Here is a 24,155-nt window from a genome sequence, read left to right on the forward strand (position 1 = left end):
GATACCATTCTCCACCTTCTGGGCCCATGGCAAGCATCACTAATCTATCATGATAGGCTTTCCTTTTAAAAGCCTCCCACTTAACATCCAACTGAGTTTGTGGTAGCTGGATATGACCTTACTTTGGTCCAACCCCCTCATTTTATTATGTATATTTGCAGTTTTTAGAATTCAGTTGCCTGGAGTCTTGAATCTATGGCATATTTATCATCATGGATTCATAAAGTGGCCTCTCATAGCCACTCATTCTTTCATTCTTCTACTTCTTGATCTTCATATCTTACTCTAAATTTTCCTCCCCCTAGCCTTCCTGGTGTGGCGCTGTAGGGTAAGCATTGAACTGCTAACCACAAGGTTGGCAGTTCAAACCCACCAGCCACTTCTTGGAAACCCTGTACAGGGTCACTATGTGTTGGAACTGACTGGACAGGATTTAACAACAAAACCTTCTTTAAACAATCATTCTATTCTATTTAATGACTATCTTTCTATTTGTTTGTGTTCTTATAAATCATGTTGTTGTGTGCCTTCAAGTTGGTTCCGACTCATATGGATCCTGCATAGGATTTCTGAGCTTACAAATCTCTATGGGAGCAGAAAGCTTCTCCTTTCTCCCACAGAGTGGCTGGTGGGTTTGAACTGTTGACCTTGTGGTTAGCAGTCCAACAGGTAACCCACGACTCCACCAGGATCACTTGTTCTGATAAATATGTAACTTTAATTGTATTCTTATTCTGCATCTTCCTATCCTCCCTATTACAATATGTGCTGTAAAGCATACTTCTAATCTCTTGTCCCCCTAAAATGAGGTGATGAGGCTCAGAAAGGGGGCATCACATGTCAGGTGTCACAGCTGAACTAGGCTGAACTGGAAGAGGTTTCCTGGTTCACTTCCCTCTGAGTCACACTAGTATTTCCAGTGTGCGACCTCTCAATCTTCCACAATACCTTGAAGTTTAAGGTTTTTTTTTTTACAATTTGTGAATCTGGGCGCCAGGGCTCATCTGTTTTCTCTCCAGTAACTGTTGTCCTCTGTCCTCGCTTCGTGCAGGTTCCAACTATGGGAGCCCACGCCCAGCTCATGCCAACATGAATGCCAATGCAGCTGCGGGCCTTGCCCCTGAGCATATCCCCACTCCAGGGGCAGCCCTGTCCTGGCAGGCAGCCATCGATGCAGCCCGGCAGGCCAAGCTGATGGGCAGTGCTGGCAACGCGACTATCTCCACGGTCAGCTCCACGCAGCGGAAGCGGCAACAGTATGGCAAACCCAAGAAACAGGGCAGCACAACTGCCACACGCCCACCCCGTGCCCTGCTCTGCCTGACTCTGAAGAACCCCATCCGGAGGGCGTGCATCAGCATCGTTGAATGGAAATATCCTTTGAGCTCTGGGTCTTGCTAATGCTTCTAGGAGCCCTGGGTGTGGGGCAGCCCTCCAAGGCCTATGGACTGGGCTGGCAGTGCCGAGCCTACAAACGGGTACTCCGCCCACTGCATCTGCATCCCTGAGCACTGTTAGTGTGCAGAGCTCCAGGCCCGACCCCAGACTTGAGGCATCAGAGCCTCTGGGGAAAGTCCCCGGCATCTGCGTGTTTAACAGCTCCTGTATATATATATATATTACTGTTTTTTCATACAGCAAGTGATGTTTGAGAAAATGAGCCTTAGAGGTTATGAAGTATCACCATGCCTAACTGAGCCTGCCCAGAGATGTACATGTGTGCTTGGGCTAACAGTGATTCCATGTCACTTTATAACCTTCCGTTCTTCCCTATGTCATTGCACCAGGAGATGCTAGAGGACAGTAGCCCGTGACTTTGACTCTTCACTCAAGGACCTAAAACGGGTTTTCAACCTTGGCTGCACATTAGACTTACTTGGAAAGTTTACAATAAAACAACCTAGATGCCTGAGCTCCACCCAGTCCAGTTATGTACAGAAAGGCTTAGGCATCGTAGTTTTAAAAATTTCCAGGTGATCCGAATGCACTGCCAAAGCTGGGAACACTAGAGCTTTCACTCTGGACTTCCTTTGTTCCATGTGTGTAGAAACCAGTGAATGGGACCTTCAGAGAAAATGCTGTGCAAGATTGGGCTCTCACTGTGGAACTGCAGGCCCCTAGCTAGCATCATAGGAATCAGGAGGTTACAGGGATGTAAAGGACCTAAAATCAGTAGGTCCACCCCTGACTTCTCCCAGTGGACAGAAGTGGCGCTACCATGGTCACTTGTCAGTGAGAGAGCAGGACTAGAACCCTGATACTTAGTGTTGAGTATGTTTAGACTAAAGATGGGAGCATTAGGTTTCATGAATGAGTTTCTGTGGAAAGGTTTGAAAAGTCTTGGGTAGTAGTTGAAAGGTAAAAGAAGACCACCCAAGGGTAGGAGAAAGTTTCTGTTTAGTGTGAATGTTTAAACCCATCAACTAAAAAGTAGCTTAAATAGAATGCAGTTGGCCCATCTGGTTTGAACGGCCAATCATGATTTTAGTCTCCAAGTGACTTGGGGAGACTTGGCTATGGTTAGTCCCTACCAGGCTGCTTTTGTAGCTGCTCATTGCAGAATCCTTGAGTTGGAGAACTAGATGGGCCATGAAGATTAGGTACTGCCTGAGAGAGGAGGGGAGCGAAGCTCAGAGAAGTCAAAGAACTTTCCCTAAATGACAAAGTTAACAGTTTCCCTAGTCTGAAAATGCATGTAGTTTCCTCCCTCTGTGCATCCATTATATGGAAGATGGTACTAGGGTAGATGCTCAGGGATTAATCTAGGTCCTGCTGGGACCCTATGGGACCTCGATTTAGAGCCTGGACATGCATTGCCACCTACTTTCTGGTGGTCAAGGCCTCTTAACCTCTTCAACTTCTTAGCTATAAAAGAGAGTAATCTGCCAAAGTATTATGAGAGTCAAAAATACCCTTTGACATGAAAACACACACAGAAGACCCACCACAGGACAGATGTTCAGAAAATGTTTCTCTGGCCCACCTTTCATTTGCTGGGATGAACCATTCCCTGGCAGGGAGGTATGAGTATAGAATAAAGTTCTGGTTGATGGGCAAAGTCTTGAAAGAGGGCAGGAGAGCTTACTGCCTCCCCAGAAAGCAGTGATACTGAGTACAGGTGGGGGTTTTAGAACTGGACTTGGGTGAGGCGCTGCACACTGCCCAGGAGGATGGAGTCAGGGACTCATGAAAAGACCCTTGACAGAGTCAGCCACCTGTTAACAGTGCAGCCACCCAGTCTGCTGACTGGGAGTCTCAGTCAGGTCAGCTCATTGTGTCCCACCTGGGGCAGAGGGTGCTGCCCCAGCCTCAGCAGCACTACTTGAGCAGCATTCCCAGATGGTCTTGGAAGGGTAGCAGGACAGAGAAGCAGACAGCTGGGTGTGCTAGCGAGTGAGTTCTCCTAGAAAAAGTGGAATCTAATGCATTGGACTGCAAGGTCGGTTTGAACTGTAAAGGCAGCAGTTTAAACTTTCCAGCTGCTCCTTGGAAACCCTATACAGGATCGCTATGGGATTGAACCGACTTGATGGCACTTAATAATAACAACAACAACAATAATGTTGTCCTTAAGAGAAGGCAGTTTTAAGAATGATCTGGTCCCAGAATGCTTCCAAGGTTTGCCTAGGTTCTCTCCTGCTTTTCAGCTGATGACTTCTTACCTGCCCACTAGATGATGGGACTGAAACTAACTGGCTACTGGGCTGAGGGTCACTCTCCTAAACAGGTGGGAATAGGGTTAGAAAGGGCAAAGGGGAGAAGTAAGGCTATAGGAGATCTATAAGTACTGACTCTCTATAAACCCATTACCCATCCTGCCAGGCAACTTGCAGATGGAACAGTACAGGGTTGTCCTTGCTAACGCAGACAGTGGAGCCAGTCTTCCTGGGTTTGAATCCCATCCTTGGGCAAGTTAATGTTTATCTTTACTTGCCTCAGATTCCTCGTTTAGAAATGAGGATCATTGTATATTGTGGTCAGGGTGTTTATTTTGAGCAGTTAGAAGAGCGCCCGCACAGAGTAAACTCTGTATATGTTAGCTACTGTAGTTACTATTACCAACATTATCATCAACATCTCCAGCATGGTCACTTATTATTTGCCCTACTTAAGGGAAAACATAATGCATTAATTAATTATAAGACTAATTAGTAGGCCTGGGTTCTGGTCTTGGCTCTATTTACCAACATGGGATTTTAGAGAGGTTGTTTCACTTCTACATCTGTGTGTTGAGTTGGGAGGTTAAACAGGCCCATTGAGTGCCATCTTTTTTTTATGTCAAAGCACACATAGAAAATTATAACTTTTATGTGACATGCTGGGAGAATGGTCCTTTAGGGAGACCTGTAGTGTTGAGGTGGAAGGATCAGTAACAAAAACACCAGTTAGGAAGCTCTGGACTAGCTAATCACTAAGATTCCTTTTAGCTGAAGAATTATGTAACCCTGGTCCAGGCTTATTTTGCTAACACAGAGGAGGTAGTCTGTTGCAGAGGAACGAGTGCTAGACTTGGTGGTCAGGAAATCTGGGTTCTGAAATTCCTGACTGGTCATTAACTCACTATGGGGCATTGAAGAAAGATTTGGATCTTTGGATCTTGAGAGTTTGGACCCAATGATCTGTAAGGTCTCTTCTTGATTCAAAACCCAAGTTTCTCTGGGAGAATTTGATGCTCTCATCCAGGCATTTCCATCCCTCTTTCTCTTCATCCTCCTCCTGTTGCATTTCACATAGTATGATGGAAACTTGACATTGAGGGGTGAGTAGAGCTTGGAGAATATACACTGGGTCCTTCTTGTTGTATGTCCCCTTTCTTATCTTCAATGGTGGAGTGGAGTGGGTCTCATTGGAAAGGATATTATTAGATCATTTTTCTCTTAAGAATGTATTCTGCTTGGCATTTTGGTAAAGAAATCACGGCTTGGGAACCTCCCTGAATGGACTGTTGATGGTAAGGGAACTCCAGATTGTCCCTCAGATCCCAGCAAGTTTCTGTGGGAAAGTCAGGAAGACCTGGAACTTAAGTATTGGCCACTGAAGGTCTTCATAGACAGAAGAGATTTCACATCTTTTAGTTAAAACTGCCTTAAAGTAAAGATGGCTGCTCTACTTGAAACACACATTACCTATCCTGCCATGCTCTTTGAGATCCCTAGCCCCTGGCCTCTTCTTCAGTTTCTCTAGAAGCAGTTGGAAGATGAGGGAGAAAATAAAAACAAAACAACACTCTAAATTTCACTTTAAAAGATTAAAACTCAAACCTCCCAACTTCGATTAAAAAGATTAGAGATCAATTCTCCTTTATGTCTCTCCTGTCCTGAGCCTGCCTGTTTGAGTTACCATGAGGAAAGGGGTCCCAGGGGGAACATCGAGTCCTGTCAGAGGCAGGCACTGCTCTTTCAAAGCAAACCCAAATACACATGAGGGAAGATGAGGTAAAATGCAATCTAAATAAATAAAAGAAGGGGGAAAAAAGTTTTTAGAAATCTGTTTACTCTGGCACGCGACTGACCTCCACTGCTTTTGACATATTAGGAAAAATTTTGGCGGGGACCCACGAGAAGCACTTAAAAAGGCATATGTTTCTTTTCAGAATACAAGGGGCTTGGAATGCTTTGTTTAAACAAAATTCCTATGAATCTTTGATTCATTTTTGAAAACATGTATAGAGGTATGTATGTTTGTTTCTCTTGTGCTTTCAACGGCATTAACTTCCTTGACTTCCTTCCTCAGACCATTTGAAATCATTATTTTACTGACTATTTTTGCCAATTGTGTGGCCTTAGCGATCTATATTCCCTTTCCAGAAGATGATTCCAACGCCACCAATTCCAACCTGGTAAGTCCGTCTTCCTTGAGTTGACATTGTTTTCTTACCTGATGGGGAGTTGAACTGGAATCACATGGATTCAGGTTGGAATGGGAGAAGAAGTACATGACATTGCAGAGCTCAAGTCTTGAGTGCGATTTTGCTTGTTATTCAAATCAGCACCTGTCTTATTGCAACCTGATTTCAGAAAGAATATTCCAATTAGTTCATAGTGAGCTCTGTGTGTGTGTGAGTGTGAATGTGTGTGTTGAGTAGCAAATCCTTTGAGTGCTACCAAATGTGCTGTGTTAAGTCACAAGTACAGGTGTTAGCAGGAGCGAGCTTTTTATTCTTGGATCATTTGTTGTATTTATTTTGAGTTCCTTCGTTCCATTGGCGGGGTCCGCTCAGGTGACCAACAGCAGCGCAGCACGAGAAATAATTTCTAGGAAGCTTTTAGGAAAGTTTGCTTTTGAAGCCAAGATATTTAGTTCAAAAGGCTTCATTTTTCTTGGGAAAGGCAGCTTTCCATCTGGATTGTTGGGAGGCCAGTGCTGGCAATTGGGGGTTAGGATTTGTCCATGGAAAAAGTGGAGAGTGTGTTTACTTTTGGCAGAGTGTGAAGTCATTACAAAGGCCTTTGCTCCGTCTGGGCATGTGAGGAAAAGAGACCTGGAATGCAATGGGCAAAATTGTGGCACTCTGGGATACCTCTGCTACAAACTAGTTGCTGTCTCCTCTGTCCCTGCAAAGACACTATTCCTTTAACTGTGATTTCCACAAAGTGTGCACCAAAGCCACCATATTGCCCTTGTCCCCAGCACCTTCCTCTAATTAGTGAGACTGGACTGTCTGTTGAGATTGTCTGTAAAAGAAACAGGAGGATTACAGAGATCTCCTCTTTGCTGTTGCCAGTTACTGATGCTATCGTGGCAGTATTTTCTATTTACATTTTTGTCTTTTAACTATCGCATTTCCGGTCCCTCCAACAAATAAATCTGATGCGTGTTTTAAACTTCTCTGCCGTTTCCCCGTGTCTTGCAACTAGCTACAAGGTGTTTAGTGCCTGCCGGTGGCTGTGTCTTAGGGTGCAGCTTGGGGAGAGGTTCCCAAACTGGACAGATTCCAAAACTGGGCACTGCCTGACTCTATCGGCAGAACATAAGCTGAAGTCCATGCAGCCTTCTCAGGCGTGGCCTCATCTCTTAACAGACACAAAATCAAAATAAACATAAACCAAAGTATCTCACAAATGATCCCAGGAAAAGCAGGTGCGCCTTCTGTTGGTTCTATTTCTCCTCCTCCCGACCCCACCGCTGGTCCTCCCTAAATGTACTCCTTGCAGCTCAACACTGCACTGACCGCTTTTTATAAAAAAGAACTCTGGGTACAAACAAAACTGACTTGCTCTTAAGCCAGTGAAACTCTGGGTGCATCCTAGGCCGATTGAAGGTGGGTGGAAGAGTTTGACTTTATCTTAGGCTCCAGAGATGGCTGCATCCAGCACCCTGCCCTCAGGGTTCACAGGAAGATTAGTAATGTCATGTAAAGAGCTGAGGAAGACTAGGGGAATCTTGGGCTGGTTGGGCACGTCTGGGCATTAAGAGGCTGATGGGAGAGAGTAAGTGACACATTGGACTTCTTGTGGGATTGGAGTGGCATTTATCAGGATGGGTAACACTGGAGGGATGGCGGTTTCTTTCTTTTTAAAATCACACCATGGAGTGATGAAAGTGTTTTAAAACTAGATTGTGTTGATGGTTGCTCAACTGTATGCACTTATTAAAATTCATTGAACAAGATACTTCTTAACATGAGTTATGGTCTGTAAATTCGACCTCAATAAAGATTTTTTTTTTTTTTAAAGGTTAACACCCGCATACAAGCCTGGGCTTCCCAAACCTCTTATCACTACGCTTCTGTTGCCTGTTGCTCCTCTGTTCTTTCCAAATGAAGGATGAGATTAGAGTGGTGGCCGGAGGGAGGCGCTGGGGGCCGTCAGTGAACCTGGTCAATGATGTTACCCTGTGGATTTGGAGAATACAGGAGAGAGTGTGGGAATTTGAGGAGGGGCTTTGGGTCTTAGGACAATTCTTATTTCTTTCAACCAAGAGGTTATGTGTTGGGCAGTGACTTACTAAGTAAGCAAGCATGCTCCAGTTTTCTTCATCTTGATCAAAGCAAACACTTTGCTCATTTCTTCCAGCTCTGTCCCTGATTTCCTTTGACAAGTACATTATATGTGTGTATATATGTTGTTGTTGTTCTTATGTGCAGTGGAGTTGGTTCCAACTCATAGCATCCTATATAGGGTTTCCGAGGCTGTAAATCTTTACAGGAAAAGAAAGCTTCATCTTTTTCCCGCAGAACAGCTGGTAGTTTCGAACTGTGTGTATATATGTTGTTGCTTTGTGCTATTAAGAGTCGATTCCAACTTACAGTGACTCTGTATAGGGTTTCCGAGGCTATAAATATTTATGGGAGCAGCAACCCTCTTTATCCCACCTAGCGGCTGATAGGCTAAAACTGCCAACCTAGGTTAGCACCACCAACACGCTCTCCTTCTCTATGTTGTTGTAAAGTGCTGTCGAGTCGATTCTGACTCATAGTGAGCCTGTATAGGGTTTTCAAGGAGCGAGTGGTAGATTTGAATTGCTGACCTTGTGATTAGAAGTCTAGTGCTTATGTGCTACAATGCTACAATAACACACCAGAACTCTTCTCTCTCTCATTCTCTCTGTGTATGTGATATATATACAGAAGTTTGTGGTAAAGTAGAATGAATGAAAAGATAATAGAATTTTTCTGTGCATTTTTTGAAGCCCCCACATACATATTTTGACTCCTGGTGTAGTGCTGTAGGATAAGCACTGGACTACAAACCACAAGGTTGGCAGATCAAACCCTCCTTGGAAACCTTGTACAGGGTTGCCATGAGTTGGAACCAACTCGATAGCACTTAACAGCTCTGGTAGCGTAGTGGTTATGAATCGGGCTGCGAACCTGAAGGTCAGCGGTTCGAAACTACCAGCCGCTCCGCGGGAGAAAGATGAGGCTTTCTGCTCCCGTAAGGATTTACACCCTCGGAAACCCTGTACAGGGTCGCTATGGGTCGGAACCGACTCGACGGCACTTAACAACAACAATATATATATATTGTTGTTGTTGATATGTGCCGTGGATCTGACTCATAGTGACCCTGTACAGGGTTTCCAAGGCTGTAAATCTTTACGGGAGCAGAAAGCCTCATCTTTCTCCCGCGGAACGGCTGGTAGTTTCGAACTGCAGATCTTGCAGCTCACAGCCCGATTTGTAACCACTACGCTACCAGAGCTCCTTTATATATATATTTAAGAATAGTCTACACTTAAGAGCCCCTCCCTGGTGGTGCAGTTGGTTAAGTGTTGGGCTACTAACTAAAAGGTCAGAAGTTTGAACCCACTAGCTTCTAGGTATGATGGTGATGTGGGAGTCTGCTTCTGTGAAGATTCTGTGAAGTAGCAGTGCTACTGTGTCCTGTGGAGTCACTCTGAATTGAAATGGACCCGATGGCAGTAGGTTGGTCTGTACTTGCTTCACTGCTCAGCTCTGTGTTCTCTGTCTTCCATTCTTGTAATTTTAATAAAATGGGTGTCTGGAATGCGACCGATATGAATCCCAGTTGTCAAACTCAGGTAGGAAAGTAATGTCACTTTTTTTGGGGGGGGAGGGGGGCTTTTCTGTAACTGAACATAGATGTCTGTTTTGGGATTCTATTTTGCTAGTTGGCATAAACTTGATCTTGGTTAATTCAGAGACCTCAGCCCTTTTCCTGGGGTCTTGGGTCTTTGGTTCATGTAGGTGGTCACTTGTTCAGCAGACCAGAGGTTTTCCTGCTCCATGGAGATCACCAGTGTTGCAGTCTGGATCCTTCTCTTCCTCATCCTCTCTGCAGCATCTTATGCTATCAAATGCACCCCCCTCAACACTTTTTCACTCTTGGCACCTCGGACATATTACTATAATTCTCCTCCTCTCTTTCTTACCCTTGCTTTTCTACTGCTTCTGGCTTCTCTTCCTGCCTCTCCAGGAACTACCAGCACTCTGTCCAGAGCCCTCATATCTTCTTTTTCTCTACTTTCTCCTTGGTCAATACATCTACTTTCATGATTTCAGGTTTTCTTCTCAGATAAATAGTTCCCAGTTTACCTCTTTGGCTATGAGCTCCTTTCCAGGACCCCAGACCAGTATTTCCTGAATCTATAGAGAGACCCCGTTGACCAGTGTAGCAACTCCTGTTACCTGCTTGATCACCTGGAGAGCTTAAACCATACAGACTCCAGAGCCCTGGTGAAGCCGATTCAGTAATCCTGGGGCACGGCCTAGGAATGAGTGTCTTAAAAGTCCTCCTGGGGTAGGGGTGTTAAGCATCAGTCATTTGGGAACTACTGGCCTCTTAGACAAAATTTGTATCAAGCAGATCTGAGTTCACATCCTGGCTCCACTACTTTGTAGTTCTAATCTTAATCTATAGTCATTTTGCCTTTCTATACTTCAGCTTCCTCATCTGTAAATGGAGATGGTTCATCTTAGAGGGTTCTGGGCAAGGGCAAGGCGGACAACTACCAGGAAGTGCCAAGCACTGCCTTGGCACACACTTATAGGGGTGTGTGCCAGATGTCTTGCAAATACTTCCAACAAACATGCCTCGAATAGAACTCATTTTTTCTCTCTCTCATCACATAACTGTGCCCTCAGGGAAAACAAAAGTAGTCCTACACCAATGCTGCTCCTCTTGTTTGCCCTTGGGTTGGTCAGTGACAATGTCATTCTGGCTGTCTTGCAGGGTCACCTTGAACACCTTCTTCCCCTGACTGTGCTCATCTGAGGAGGCATCAAGACATAGAGACTTTCATTGGCAATGAGCATAGCACATTTCACCTCCATTCTATTCTCAGAGTCACTTGTTTAAGCTCTCTGTTCCTTAGTTTCTTCATTTATAAAATGGGAATAACAGTTATAACAATATCTATCTCAGAGTTGCTTTGAAGGTTCAATGAGTCAAGATATGTATAGCTTTTAGAAGAGTGCTGTAGGAAGGGCTGTGCTAGTATTGCTGTTGGCATCGTCATCTTCATCATCCTAATCCAGGCCCTTGTAGCCTTTTGCCTGGGCTGTTATAATTGCTTTCTTCCTGATATTCTCCCTCTAGTTCTTCTCATCCATCTTATGCTTGCTCAGTCATTTGGTCAGTATTCACATGTGAGCTGAGCACTATGTTTGGGATACTGCGAGGGTCTGATCCTGTGTCTCATAGGAAAGATACACATATGGAAGCAGATGGTTACACATAGTAGAAGATCTTACAAGAAGTTAGGGTGGAGAGAGTGAGTGTCATTGAAAGCTTCACATGGAAAGACATATTGGAGTTGCATCTTCTAATAAGGAGGTGATTTCCAGGCCCACTGAGACATTTCAGGCTGAGACATACCAAAGCCATATGGCCCTGCTCCTGGTGTGATGCTTCAGGTTAATGCACTGGACCTCAAGGTCAGTGGTTCAAACCCACCAGCCACTCCTTGGAAACCCTTGACAGCATTGAACAACAACAACAATGATAGTTGTGCTCATTATGATTTGAGAAAGGGATGCTGGTTACAGGTGGATGAAGAATACCATATAGTGGAGGCTTCCTGCCCCACATCAACATTTGACCATGAAGTTTTTAAGAGCAGGTAAATACTAGGTCCATATGCATATTCTAGGAAGAATGCTTTTATAACACGGGGAAGATAACTTGGGCGGAGACCTCACTGTGAGGTGAAAAGGAAATTTTGCAGAAAGTCAGATGTACTGACAATAGAGATGTAGAGGGGGTGATAGGTTTAGGATAGGGCTGGGGAATGTCCAGCCCGAGTGCTGTATAAGGCCTGCAAAATCATTAGGTCTGGCTCTGCAAAGGCAACCGCTAAGTCAGTCCCGACTCATAAAGACTCCATATAGGCTATCACATTAGGGCCGAATTAATTAAATATTTGACCAAATATAGCAGGCTAATTTTTTAGTTGATAATTTGTATGGCCAGCGAATAATGTTATAAATTTTGACAGAATTAAAAAGGTTCACCATCCTGGTTTAAGAGGTAAACTTGCTAGGACTTGTGGTCATTTGGATATTGGTGATGAAAAGGAGAGCTGACTCTCAGGATGGTGATGTGTGTAGCTAAGTACTAGAGCAAGAAGGACTTCATGAAAAGGGTCACATTTCAGGGGAAGGGAGTGATGAGCACACCTGGGATTATTGGGTGAGAAGCCTGTGAAGCTTGCAGGTGGAGATGTCCTGCAGAAGAGAGATCCTCAGAAACAACTGGAGTATAGGTAGAAGAAGAAGCTATAGGCATGGACCACAGCATCAGGGCCAGGATACACGGGGAGAAAAGTTGGCACTCTGGAGGTATCCAACATTTATGGAGCAAGTGGAGGACAAGAGACCAATAAAGAATACCAGGCAGGTTTGACCTGAGTGGCAGAAGAGGAATTAGAGCAAGTGTATGAAGTCTTAGAAGCTAAAGGAAGAAAGAGAGAGTTAAACACACACACACAAGAGAGGAACTTGGTAATTCGAAAACTTGTACTCCTGGCACACTAAAGCTGCTAGCAAGGAGATGGGCCTGCCTGTGAGAAGAGCCTGTGAGGGGATGCTGATCCACATCTGCAGTTTTACTTGACCTGGGACCCTGAAATAATAGGTCTAGAATGAAAATTTTGATGTCCTAGTGTGGCACTGTATAGGATAAACACTGGGCTGCTAACCATAAGGTCGGCAATTCAAACCCACCAGTCGCTCCTCGGAAACCCAATACAGGGTTGGTGGTATCAGTTGAAACTGACTTGGCATTACGTAACAACAGCCACATGACAATTTTTAAGGTTCAGTGATGGAAACAGTTCCCTTGTCATGCCAGACTTGGCTCCCCAACTGCAAGGTTGGGGGTTCAAATCCACCAGCTGCTCCTTGAAAATCCTATACAGGGTCGCTGTGGGTCATTACTGACTTGATGGCACTTAACAACAGCAACAACAAAATGAAGTTTGAGAATTACATTATTTTCATAGTTTTTTTTTTTTTTTTTTAAACTTATTTCAGAGCCCTGGTAGCAAAGGAGAGATGATGGTCCACCTGCAACTGAGGTCCTCAGCCTCAGTGACATGGAACTCATAGGGAGAGATGGCTACATGCAGATTCCCAGGCCCTCCCTGCAAAGATTCCTATTCTGTGAGTCTGGAGGGGGCTCTAGGAGGCTTCATGTTTAGCAGACTCCCCTGGTGATTCTGATGGGGTGATTGTGGAGTTCACCAATGTGTGCGTGGATCCTCCTTCAGCTGTATCTCGTCGCAGTCGGTTTCTGTCTACCCACAAGCACTCTCTCTAGGATCCAAACAGAAAGATGAGACATATCAACTGCCGAGAGGTTTCCCACTCTATTGGGTTCAAGAATAATCTATTTAGCAAAGCAGCCTCACACTGTCACAGAATTAGAAATGATTCTTCTTTTCACACACACTTGCAAATCCACATCTGTGCCTGCTCCTGCTGGCAGTTTCTCTCTCAAACTCGTCGGCTTCTATCCATTCCTTCACAGGCCCTTGCCTTTCTCCTACCTGTTTAATATAATTCCTATTTATTTTTCTAGCACCTTACGTTCTTTTCTTTCCAAGCGATGAAAAGCATTCCAGAATAGATTTTCAAAATCTTTCTCTCGTTATTGAAATAAAAGTGCTTGTTTTGCGCTCCATCTAACATGTGTTTCTGCCCCAGAATCCATCATCTTTGCTATCTTTCCCTTGTGCTAGTGATGCATAACGAAGCCTGGACTCACCCATGACACGGCGTTTCTTTCTTTATTATGCAATGTGTTGTCTATAATACGCTATATCCACCAGTAGCTGTTCCCTAGTACGTAAATTATGTGATGTCTGTTGACCCACCTTTGCAAGCAGAGAGAGTTCATTGTGTGTGGAAAACTCCCAGTTCTCTTCAAATCCTGAGGCCCACAAACACTTGCCTTGAGTTGAAATATTAAGAGAATATATTTGGCGTTTGACCTTGTACAGAAAACAGTGATGTGTACTTTTTGAAGCAAGAGCCAGGCTTTAAGCAGAGATGGAGAGGGGAGGGGAAGATGCCAGAAAAGGACTAGTCTTGGAGCAGAGCTTTTTTTCTTTCTTTCTTTTTTTTCTCTGTGAGAATAGAGAATTCAAGGGGAGTGGGGCTGTCAGAAGGAGCTTCTTTAAGTTACAGGGCTTTAGCTAAACTTGGAAAGGGTTGGGAGGTCAAGTTTTTTTCTATGCATTGTTATAAACTTGAAGTAATAATAAGAGTTGCACCATAGAGTGGTTCAGAGAATCAAATGGATTAATGTAATGTTGAATGCTTAGAACAATGCTTGGCACAGTTGAATGTACTTTGTCCTCTAGAACTCAAAACCACAGGCTGAAAGTCACTGCCCTCAGCTGGTCCTGGGGGTAATTCAGGATCAATGGCATGGCAGGCTTCAGAAGGGTGAGAAAGGAGATCCAAAAAGCTGTTTTCTGGCAACTCAAATCCATCAAGATTGATGTATCTTTGTGTATGTTGTTATTGTTAGCTCCTTTTCCTCCCTCCCTGACTCATGGCCCATCATGCACAATGGAACGAGATGTTCCCCAGTCTTACGCCATCCCTGTGATCAGTTGCATATCATACCATTGTTATTTACACCATTCTTTAGCTGGTTTTGGGAAGTAAATCTCCAGATCTTTTTTCTTAGTCTGTCTTAGTCTGGAAGTTCTGCTGAAACTTGTTCATCATGGTGGTGGTGATGGTGTGCCATTGAGTCAGTGCCAACTCATAGTGACCCTGTATTGTGTTCCCAAGGCTATAAATCTTTCCGGAGCAGAAAGCCTTTTCTTTCTTCCACTAAGCAGCTGGCTAACCTTGTGGTTAGCAACCCAACGTGTAAACACTACGCAAGCAGCACACAAGTCCCCACTGATAGATGGCTACGCATGAGATATATTGGCTGGGGATTGAACCAAGGTCTCTTGTGTGCAGTAGAATTCTCCTACGACTATTCTTAATGTCCTTTATTTTCTGATTACATAAAGAAGGAAATAAGCATGTATTATTGATGAAAGAAGGACCCCAAAGGGAGAGGGCTAGGTGGCTGTGGGGAATCCATGCCCTGTTGCCACATATTTTTTATGGGTGCCTGGATCAACCCCATATCCCTTCCCAGTCAGAACTCAGGAAGCTGGGGTGTCTGAGGCTCCTCCATTCCTGGACTGTGCTGAACTACAGCAGCTCCATGTGGGATCCTGTGTTGACGTAGCCCCAAGATGAATCTGAACGCTGCCCATCAAGCTCTGAGAGGATCTGGTGGCTCCAAGTCAGGCCTCCTACTTGGGAAGTGAGTACACCTGCCAGTTTGGGTTTCCCTAATCTTGTAGAGAGCTGTGATTTCTTTCATCACCAGGTTTGCTTAAGAGCGTGAAGTCTTTTTTGATGGGATTTTCGTTCATCAACAACGATCATAACAAAATGAGATTATTGCTATCTCATATGTATTATGCTAATGTTCCAGACATGCACACTTAGCGGAAATACGGGGTTATGAAATACACTAATAGATACTGCAAGTAACAAGTCACATAGCTTCTACATTTTATATACTAATGCTGTCTTGCGTTGTGTAGTTAGAGGGAGAGCGGAGGTATGGGAGGCAGCAGTGTAGAGATTGTTTTTAAATGAGAGAATAATTAGCTTGACACAGCACATTGAGAAAGTGGTTCTACTCAGTAAGGCCAAGCCTGAATGGTCTAAGTGGGGTGTGAGCGAGGATATGTCTAGAAGCTCCACAGGTTTATTCTCTTGTGGGACCAGGGTTGTGAGGCGCTAACCTGGAAAGAAGACTTAGACTGTGTGGCCTTAGTTCAGTTCATTTAACCTGTCTGTTTGTGTTTCCTCTTCTGGCAAGCAAGAGTTATAATACCTGCTTAGTCGTAACAATTACCATTATTCAGTGACCACCAGGTAGGCACCAGTGCATTGCATACAATATTTCTGACTCATACAACAATAGATTATATTATCTGTTTGTTTTCTTGAAGGGAGAGAATTTATCCATTTTGTTAACCATTGTAATCCCTGTGCCTTGAACAGTAACTGGCACATGTATGGCTCTCAATAAATATTTGTTGAATGAATGAATCCTATTAGGTTGCTGGTTTTGTGACTTTATTTCAAATGAGGAACCAGCATCTCAGAGAAGTAAGGAAACTTGGCAAGCCAGTGGCAGAGCCATAATCGGAACTCCGGACTGTAGGAAGCCACAATTTGGGCTTTTGGCTTAATTCCCTGGAATAGGTAGGATTGCTGTAAATATCAAAAAGTGTGAAAATGTTTTCAAGTTAAACACTCTGTAGAAGTATTAAGAACAAACCAAACTAAACCTGTTGCCATCAAGTTGGTTCTGACTCATAGCAACCATCTATAGCGTTTCCAAGGCTTTAAATTTTTACGAGAGCAAGAACCTGATCTTTTAATCTTGGAGTGGCTGGTGGATTTGAACTCTTGATCTTGCAATTTGAAGACCAGTGCCTACTAACCCACAGCACCACCAGGTTGTTAAGTGCCATCTAGTCAGTTCCAACTCATAGTGACCCTGTATAGAGTTTCCAGAAGTGGCTGGTGGGTTTGAACCGCCAACTTTGCAGTTCATACTGACCTTGTGGTCCAGAACTTATCCTATAGCACCACACCAGGACTCTATCAGGGTATTGTTGTTAAATGCCCTTGTGTCGGTTCTGACTCATAGTGACACTGTATAGGGTTTCCATGGAGTTAACTGGTGGGCTTGAACCACCAAGCTTGTGATTCAAAACTGACCTTGCAGTTCATTACTTATCCTACAGTGCCACACCAGGACTCCCACTACGATGTTGTTGTTGTTGTTGTTAAGTGCCATCGAGTCATTTGCGACTCATAGCGATCCTGTATAGGGTTCTAAGTAGCAGCTGGTGACTTTGAACCACCAACCTTGCGGTTCAAATTGACTTTGCGGTCTAGTGCTTATTCTATAGTGCCACAGCAGGGTATTAGCCATATTAAAAATAAAATGAAACAAAAACCATGAAATGAATGTGGTCAACGTTGGATAACCACAGTTAAACAGGCTGCTTTATTTTAAGACTTGTCCATGCTTGTGTTGTTACCTAAAGCTTCTGAAACAGAAAGACCACAAGTGCACAGCTTTAACAAGCAGAAATTCATTTTCTCACAGTTTGTTGTTGTTATTGTTAAGTGCCATCGAGTCAGTTCCAATTCATAATGACCCTGTATAGGGTTTCAGAGAAGCAGCTGGTGAGTTTGATCTACAAACCTGTGGTTCAAAGTCCTGTGCTGATCCTACAGTACCATACACAGTTAATTGTTGTTGTTAAGAGCAGTTGAGGCAGTTCTGACCCATAATGACCTGTTTAGGGTTTCTGAGGAATAGCTGGTGAGCTTGAACCACCCACTTTTCCCTTCAAACTGACTTTGCAGTCCAGCACATTAACCCATAGCGCCACACCAGGACCCCACACACAGCTTAGGAAACTAGAAATCCAAATTCATATTGGTGGCGCTAGAGGAAGGCTTTGCGGAAAGGTCTTTGGTTCCATTGTATTAGATCTTATCACGGTAAACCACTGAGAATTCTGGCTCAGTCAGGCTGACACAAAACCTTAACTATCATAAAGGTTTTGATACCATAACAACCGAAAGCATGTATTAGTTTTTACCGTGTCCAGAGACTACACTGAGTGCTTTGTGTCATAATAAGTCTATAGATGAATACTGTTACCAAATTTTATGGAAAAGGATATGGAAGCTTACACGGAAGATGAATACTGTTAACAAATTTTACAGAAAAGGACACGGAAGTTAAATAATCTACCCTGTGCGTTGTGGGTTAATGAGCTAGACTGCAAAGTCATTTTAACTGCAAGGTTGGAGGTTCAAGTTCACCAGCTGCTCTGCAGAAATCCTGTACAGGGTCGCTATGGGTCGGAACCAACTCTATGGCACTTAACAACAACAATATATCATAAGGAGTCCTGGTGTGGCACTGCAGGTTAATGAGATGGATTCAAGGTCAGTTTGAACCACAAGGTCGGTGGTTCAAACTCACCAGCCACTCCTTGGAAACCTTTTACAAGGTTGCTATGAGTTGGAACCGACTCAACGGCGCTTGACAACAACAACATGCATCATAAGAATGAAGGGACAATATTGTCCTGAGTTAAGTGTTGTTGAGTCAGTTCCAACTCACAGCAATCCTGTGTACAACAGAACGAAATACTGCCCCATCCTCGCAATCGTTGTTTGATCCATCCATGCAGTCTTTGTGTGTCTTCATCTTGTTGTGCGGCTTCCCGGTTTTTTTACTGATCCTGTACTTTACCAAGCAAGCATGATGTCCTTTTCCAGGGCATGATGTCCTGATACCATGCCCACAGTACTTGAGACAAAATGTTTCCATTCTGGTTTCTAAGGAGCATTCTGACTGCACTTCCTCCAACACAAGTTTGTCTGTTCTGGCATTTCATGGTACTTTTCAATATTCTTCTCTAACTCCATAATTCAAATGCATTGATTCTTCCACGATCTACCCTATTCACTCTCCAACTCTCATATGCATATGAGACGATTGAAATTACCATGGTTTAGTTCAAGCACACATTGGTCCTTAAACTGACATCTTTGCTTTGTAACACTTTAAAGAGGTCTTGTGCAGCAGATTTGCCTAATGCAATAATATGGCTTGATTTCTTAACTGCTGCCTGCTTTCCTGAGTGTTGACTGTGGATCCAAGCAAAATGAAATTGTTGACTACTTCAATCTTTTCTCCATTTTTCATGATGTTATTTATTGTCCATTTGTAAGGATTTTTGTTGTCCATTTGTGAGGATTTATATTGAGGTGCAATCCAAACTGAATGCTGTAGTCTTAGATCTTTATCAGTAAGTATTTTAAGACCTCTTTGCTTTCAGCAAGCAAGGTTGTATCATCTGTATATCACAGGTTGTTAATGAGTCATCCTCCAATCCTGATGTCTTGTTCTTCTTCATATAATCCAGCTTCTCAGTTTATTTCCTCAGCATGAAGACTGAACAAATATGGTGAAAGGATACAACCCTGGCACACACCTTTTCTGATTTTAAACCATTCAGTATTCTCTTGTTTTGCTCTAATGATTGCCTTTTTGGTCTATGTACAGGTTCCTCATGAGCACAATTAGGTGTTCTGGAACATCTATTTTTTGTAACGTTATCTATAGTTTGTCATGATCCATATAGTCAAAAGCCTAGTAATGGTCAGTAAAACACAAGTAAACATCTTTCTGGTAGTCTCTGTTTTCAGTCAAGATCCATCTGATGTCAGTAATGATATCCCTCTTCCTTCTCACATCCTCTTCTGAATCTGCTTTGAATTTCTGGCAGTTCCTTGTTAATATACTGTCACATATGTTTTTAATTTTACTTGCATGCGGTATTATTGATACTGTTCATGGATTTTTGCAGTCTCTTGGGTCACCTCTCTTTGGAATGGGCACAAATATAGATATCTTCTAATTGGCTGGCCAGGTAGCTGTCTTCCAAATTTCTTGGCATAGATAATCGAGTGCTTCCAGTGTTGCATCCGTTTGTTGGAAGCTTTCAATTTGTAGTCCATCAGTTCCTGGAGCCATGATGGCTTGGGTTAGGTGCACCTTTGTCCTCAAAGCGACGTTTTTAAGAAGTCTTTTGCAGCAGATTTGCCAATTCAATATGTAGTTTGATTTCTTGACTACTGCTTCCATGGGTGTAAATTGTAGATTTAAGTAAAATGAATCCCTGACTGCTTCAATATATACTTTTTATCATGATGTTTATTGGTCCAGATGTGAAGACTTTTGTTTTCCTTGTGTTGAGATGTAACCCACACTGAAGATTGTACTCTTTGATCTTATTTAGTAAATACTTCAAGTCCTCTTTACTTTCAGAAAGCAAAATCGTATCATCTGCAAACTGTAGGTTGTTAATGAGTCTCCTCAAATCCTGATAACGAGTTCTTCTTCATATAATCCAGCTTCTTAGGTTATTGGATGAGCATACAATTGATTAAGTATAGTGAAAGGAGATAATCCTGATGTACACCTTTCCTGATTTTAAACCACACAGCGTCCTATTGTTCCTTTTGAATGACTGTCTCTTGGTCTATATATAGGTTCCGTATGAACACAATGAAATGTTCTGGAATTCCCATTCTATTGTCATTTGATGCAAGCAATTTATACACTTTTAACATCTTTCTATGTGTGGGAACACTGTGGCTCTAGGCCAGGCGTGAATGTGATACCTTGCCCACCCATACCATCCCAGATGTCTTGGGAAATGTTGCTGTATGGAAAGGTTGGTAGTTACCATTAAAGTCTGCTCGGACTCATAGCAACACCATGTTTGACACACAAAACACTGCCTGGTCCTGTCTATCTTCATGACTGTTGATATTCTCAAGCTCATTGTTGTCCACCTTGTATTTTGAGCACCTTACAACTTAGCGTGGTGAGACTTCGTCTCTCGTACTTCAGATGCATCATTAGGAGGGACCATCCCTTACAGAAGGAGATCATGTTTGGTAAAGTGGAGGGTCAGCAAAATAGAGAAAGACCCCCCAATGAGATGGATTGGCACAGTGACAGCAGTAATAGGTAGAAACTTAACAATGATTGTGAGGTTGGCATAGGACCAGGCAGTGTTTTGTTCTGTTATGCATAAGATCACTATGAGTCAGTATTGACTCAAAGGCACCTAACAAAGGACCCAGGGGCCCCATCTTCTAGCACTTTATTGGGAAATATTCTGTTGTGATCCATAGAGTTTTATTGGCTAATTTTGAAGGTAGATTGCTGGACCTTTCTTCCTAGTTTGCCTTATTCTGGAAGCTCTGTTGAAACCTGTCTATGATGGCATTTGAATACTGGTGGCATAGCTTCCTGTGTCGTAGCAACACACAAACCATCTCATAAAATACCCACTGCCATCAAGTTGATTCCAACTCCTAGCGATCCTATAGGACAGAGTAGAACCAGACCCATAGAGTTTCCAAGACTGTAAATCAAGGGTGGGAAACATTTGGCACGCAGACCATATGTTGTTGTTGTCAGGTGCCATCAAGTTGGAACTGACTCATAGCGACCCCATGCACAGCAGAACGAAACAATGTCCAATCCTGGGCCAACCTCACTACCGCCTCCACACTCGATGCCATCAATGATGCCACCTGGCTGATCCATCTCATTGGGGGTCTTCCTCTTTATCTCTGACCCTCTATCTTACCCAGCATGACATCCTTCTCCAGTGACTGTTCCCTCCTGACAATATGTCCAAAGTATGAGAGATGAAGCTTAGCCATCCTGGCCTCCAAGGAGCACTCTGGCTGCACTTCTTCCAAAACAGATTTATTGGTTCTTTTGGCAGTCCATGGCACTTTTAGTATTCTCCTCCAACACCACAATTCAAAGGCATCAATTCTTCTGTGATCTTCCTTATTCACCGCCTAGCTTTCACATCCATATGAGGTTATTGAAAATACCATGGCTTGGGTCAGGTACCTTAGTCCTCAAGCTGACATCTTTGCTCTTCAACACTTTAAAAAGGCCCTCGAAATCATTTGCTCTGGCCCTGCCAAGGCAACTGCAGTTCTAGCCATCCAAATATAGCAGGTTAATTTTTAAGTTGATAATTTCGATGTTATAAATATCCAAAAAAGGTTGGCAGAAAAAAGGTTCCCCATCCCTGTGTAAATCTTAATAGAATTAGACTGCTACATCTTTTTCCCGCAGAGCATCTGGTGGGTTTAAACCACCAGCCTTTTGGTTAACAGCTGAGTTCTTCAATTACTGTGCAACCAGGGCTCCTAAAGAGGAGACAATTCTTGACCTCAAACCTGATGCTGTTTGGAGAAAAGGACAGTTGGGAGCAGGATAGGACATGATGCAAGGCCAGTGCAGGAAGCGAGCACACCATCAGCTTCATCAGGAACATTTCAAATTTGATGGCAGGCTCCTGGGTAGACTTAGCTTAATCTAATCGTCATAAGCCCTCTGAGTGCCTGGGGCAGTTGTTTGACTGCTGTGTTTACTCACTAAATATTTCAGAGAGACAGGAAGGTGTTGTCGACTATACATTTACCAGTGATGGGATAAGAGAAGGTGATGCTTTGAAGTCTAAGCATGGAGATACTTCTTGATCCTTTTTATCCATCTTTATTCATTTGGGGGGGAAATGTTCCATATAAGTTCACATTTTATGTGATAGATTCGGAGTCTCCTTTCATGTACCAAACCCCTTTTAATTTAAGTATATTTGAAGAAAGTCTTTGTAGAATGTAAAACACAAATCCCTGGATCCTTAACAGAGAAATTCTGAACATATTTCATCCTTTTTTTATTTATTTTTTTTTCGGGACTCTGCAATCATTAGGAATTTCAATGATTGAACCTGTTATAATTCGGTGAAACCATAGGGAGAGTTAAAAAACCTCCACATGGTCCTAGGATGCTCTGATCACAAAAGGTTTAGGGGCATGTTTTTCATACACCACCACTGCTGGGTGTCTGCCTGCCCTAGTCCCAGCCCTTTTAATTTGCTGTGCCTTCTCCCCTTTGGGCCTGGAAACGAGATAACCAAATCCATGACAGTTATGTGCAGACTAAGAGTAAATAGATTCTGATGGAGGACCTAAGGGGCTCACTTATGAATAAAATGCATTAGTTTTTATTCATGGATTTTATAGCATCAATTTTGGCCTCTCAGAAGTCTTGTGTTTTGTTGTTGTTTTTTCTCTCCCATCTTTATTTTCTTTTTCGTACTTGTTTCTGTATGGTTGAAGTTGTTGGATTAGTTAGTACCTTTCAACTAATAATAGTAATTGTTGTTGTTAAGTGCCGTTGAGTCAATTCCAACCCACAGCAACCCTGTATAGGGTTTTCAAGGAGTGGCTGGTGAGTTTGAACCGCCAACCTTGTGGTTCAAACTGCTTTGCAGTCCAGCACATTTGTCCACAGTGCCACACCAGGACTCCAAAGTATTGATGGAGTTGGTTTCGACTTGGAGCAGCCCTGTATAGGATTTCCGAGGAGCGACTGGTGAGCTTGAACCACCGACCTTGCAGCCCAGCACATTAATCAGCAGTGCCACACCAGAACTCCAGAGCAGTAATAATAACAGCACTTTTATAGCCTATGCTTATGTTACAGACATTGTTCTAAATGTATTAAATATATTAACTCATTTAGTTCTCTTAATAGATCCGTGAGACCTATGGTATTATTATAATCAACCATTTTACAGATGAGAAAACTGAGGTTCTGAGACAGAAACTAAATTGCTCCAGGCTGCACAGATATGAAGCAGTACAGTACTCAGCTATACAGCCTTCCTAAAGTGTATAAGGGAGGGCACTCTGCTTACTTAGAGCGTGGCCTTTCGTTTTTGGGGCCTCAACTAGAGTGTATGTAACACATGTGGCTGTCTCTTTGCCAAGACTACCATAGGAAGAGCAGTAATTAAGTTATGGACTAAAGTTCATCTGGCTGTGTTACATGGGTGAGCCTGAGGGGCACAACCACGGAGCTCCTAGTTTGCACTGTTTGGAAAGCAGAATGAGGAGAGTGGTTCATTTGCATCCACTGCTGCCTGAGAGGTAGACTTGGCTTTGAGGCCCAGATTCTCCCTGGAACCTGTGATTCATACCAGATGAAATTAGGAACCAAACTCCAGGCCTCCTCCTAAGTAGATGCTAACCACCTCTGGTTGTGGCAGAGTAGGGGACCTTAATGCTGCCTATCTTCCTGAGACTGATACTTCTTGTGGACTGGGTTATTGGAGCCAGTACCTGGCGGCAACCTGGCCTGCAACCAAGTCCTCGCCATTATTGGTCTGATGTGGGTACCAAGAGTATCAGGTGTGGGAAATCTTAACACCCCAAGGTCTCAGATGAGAGCTATCTATCACCTTTCACATTTTAAGGCTTCAAGAGATAGGCTTGAGAACCCTGGCCCTGTTTGAAACACTCAAGCTTTCTAGAGCCATGACCTGAATGATCGGACAGTGTGATGGATAGTAAAAGAGCAATGAGCCAGGATCATAGTTCCTGTTCTAGTTCCAGTTCTTCCACTGACCAGTGGCAGGGCTTTTACTTCCCTGAACTTCCTATTTCCTGACCATGAAATAAAAAATTTCTGTCTCACCAAGACATGGCAAGGTTCAAATGAGAGAATGTACGGAAATGCTAAGGAAAA

General features: G+C 43.4%; 1 protein-coding gene across 1 annotated transcript in view; it reads left to right on the forward strand.

Moving 5' to 3' along the window:
* Nucleotides 1-1,089: 1,089 nt before the first annotated feature.
* CACNA1C (calcium channel, voltage-dependent, L type, alpha 1C subunit) overlaps nucleotides 1,090-24,155 on the forward strand; it is a 779,292-nt gene continuing 756,226 nt past the window's right edge. Inside the window, exons 1-4 of the mRNA XM_006862777.1 lie at nucleotides 1,090-1,391; nucleotides 5,734-5,839; nucleotides 12,149-12,159; nucleotides 14,584-14,629. Coding sequence (XP_006862839.1) covers nucleotides 1,090-1,391; nucleotides 5,734-5,839; nucleotides 12,149-12,159; nucleotides 14,584-14,629 — 465 coding nt within the window. The remainder of the gene's footprint in view (nucleotides 1,392-5,733; nucleotides 5,840-12,148; nucleotides 12,160-14,583; nucleotides 14,630-24,155) is intronic.

The sequence above is a fragment of the Chrysochloris asiatica genome, unplaced genomic scaffold (genome assembly GCF_000296735.1).
Source record: "Chrysochloris asiatica unplaced genomic scaffold, ChrAsi1.0 scaffold00050, whole genome shotgun sequence".
NCBI classification, from domain to species: domain Eukaryota; kingdom Metazoa; phylum Chordata; class Mammalia; order Afrosoricida; family Chrysochloridae; genus Chrysochloris; species Chrysochloris asiatica.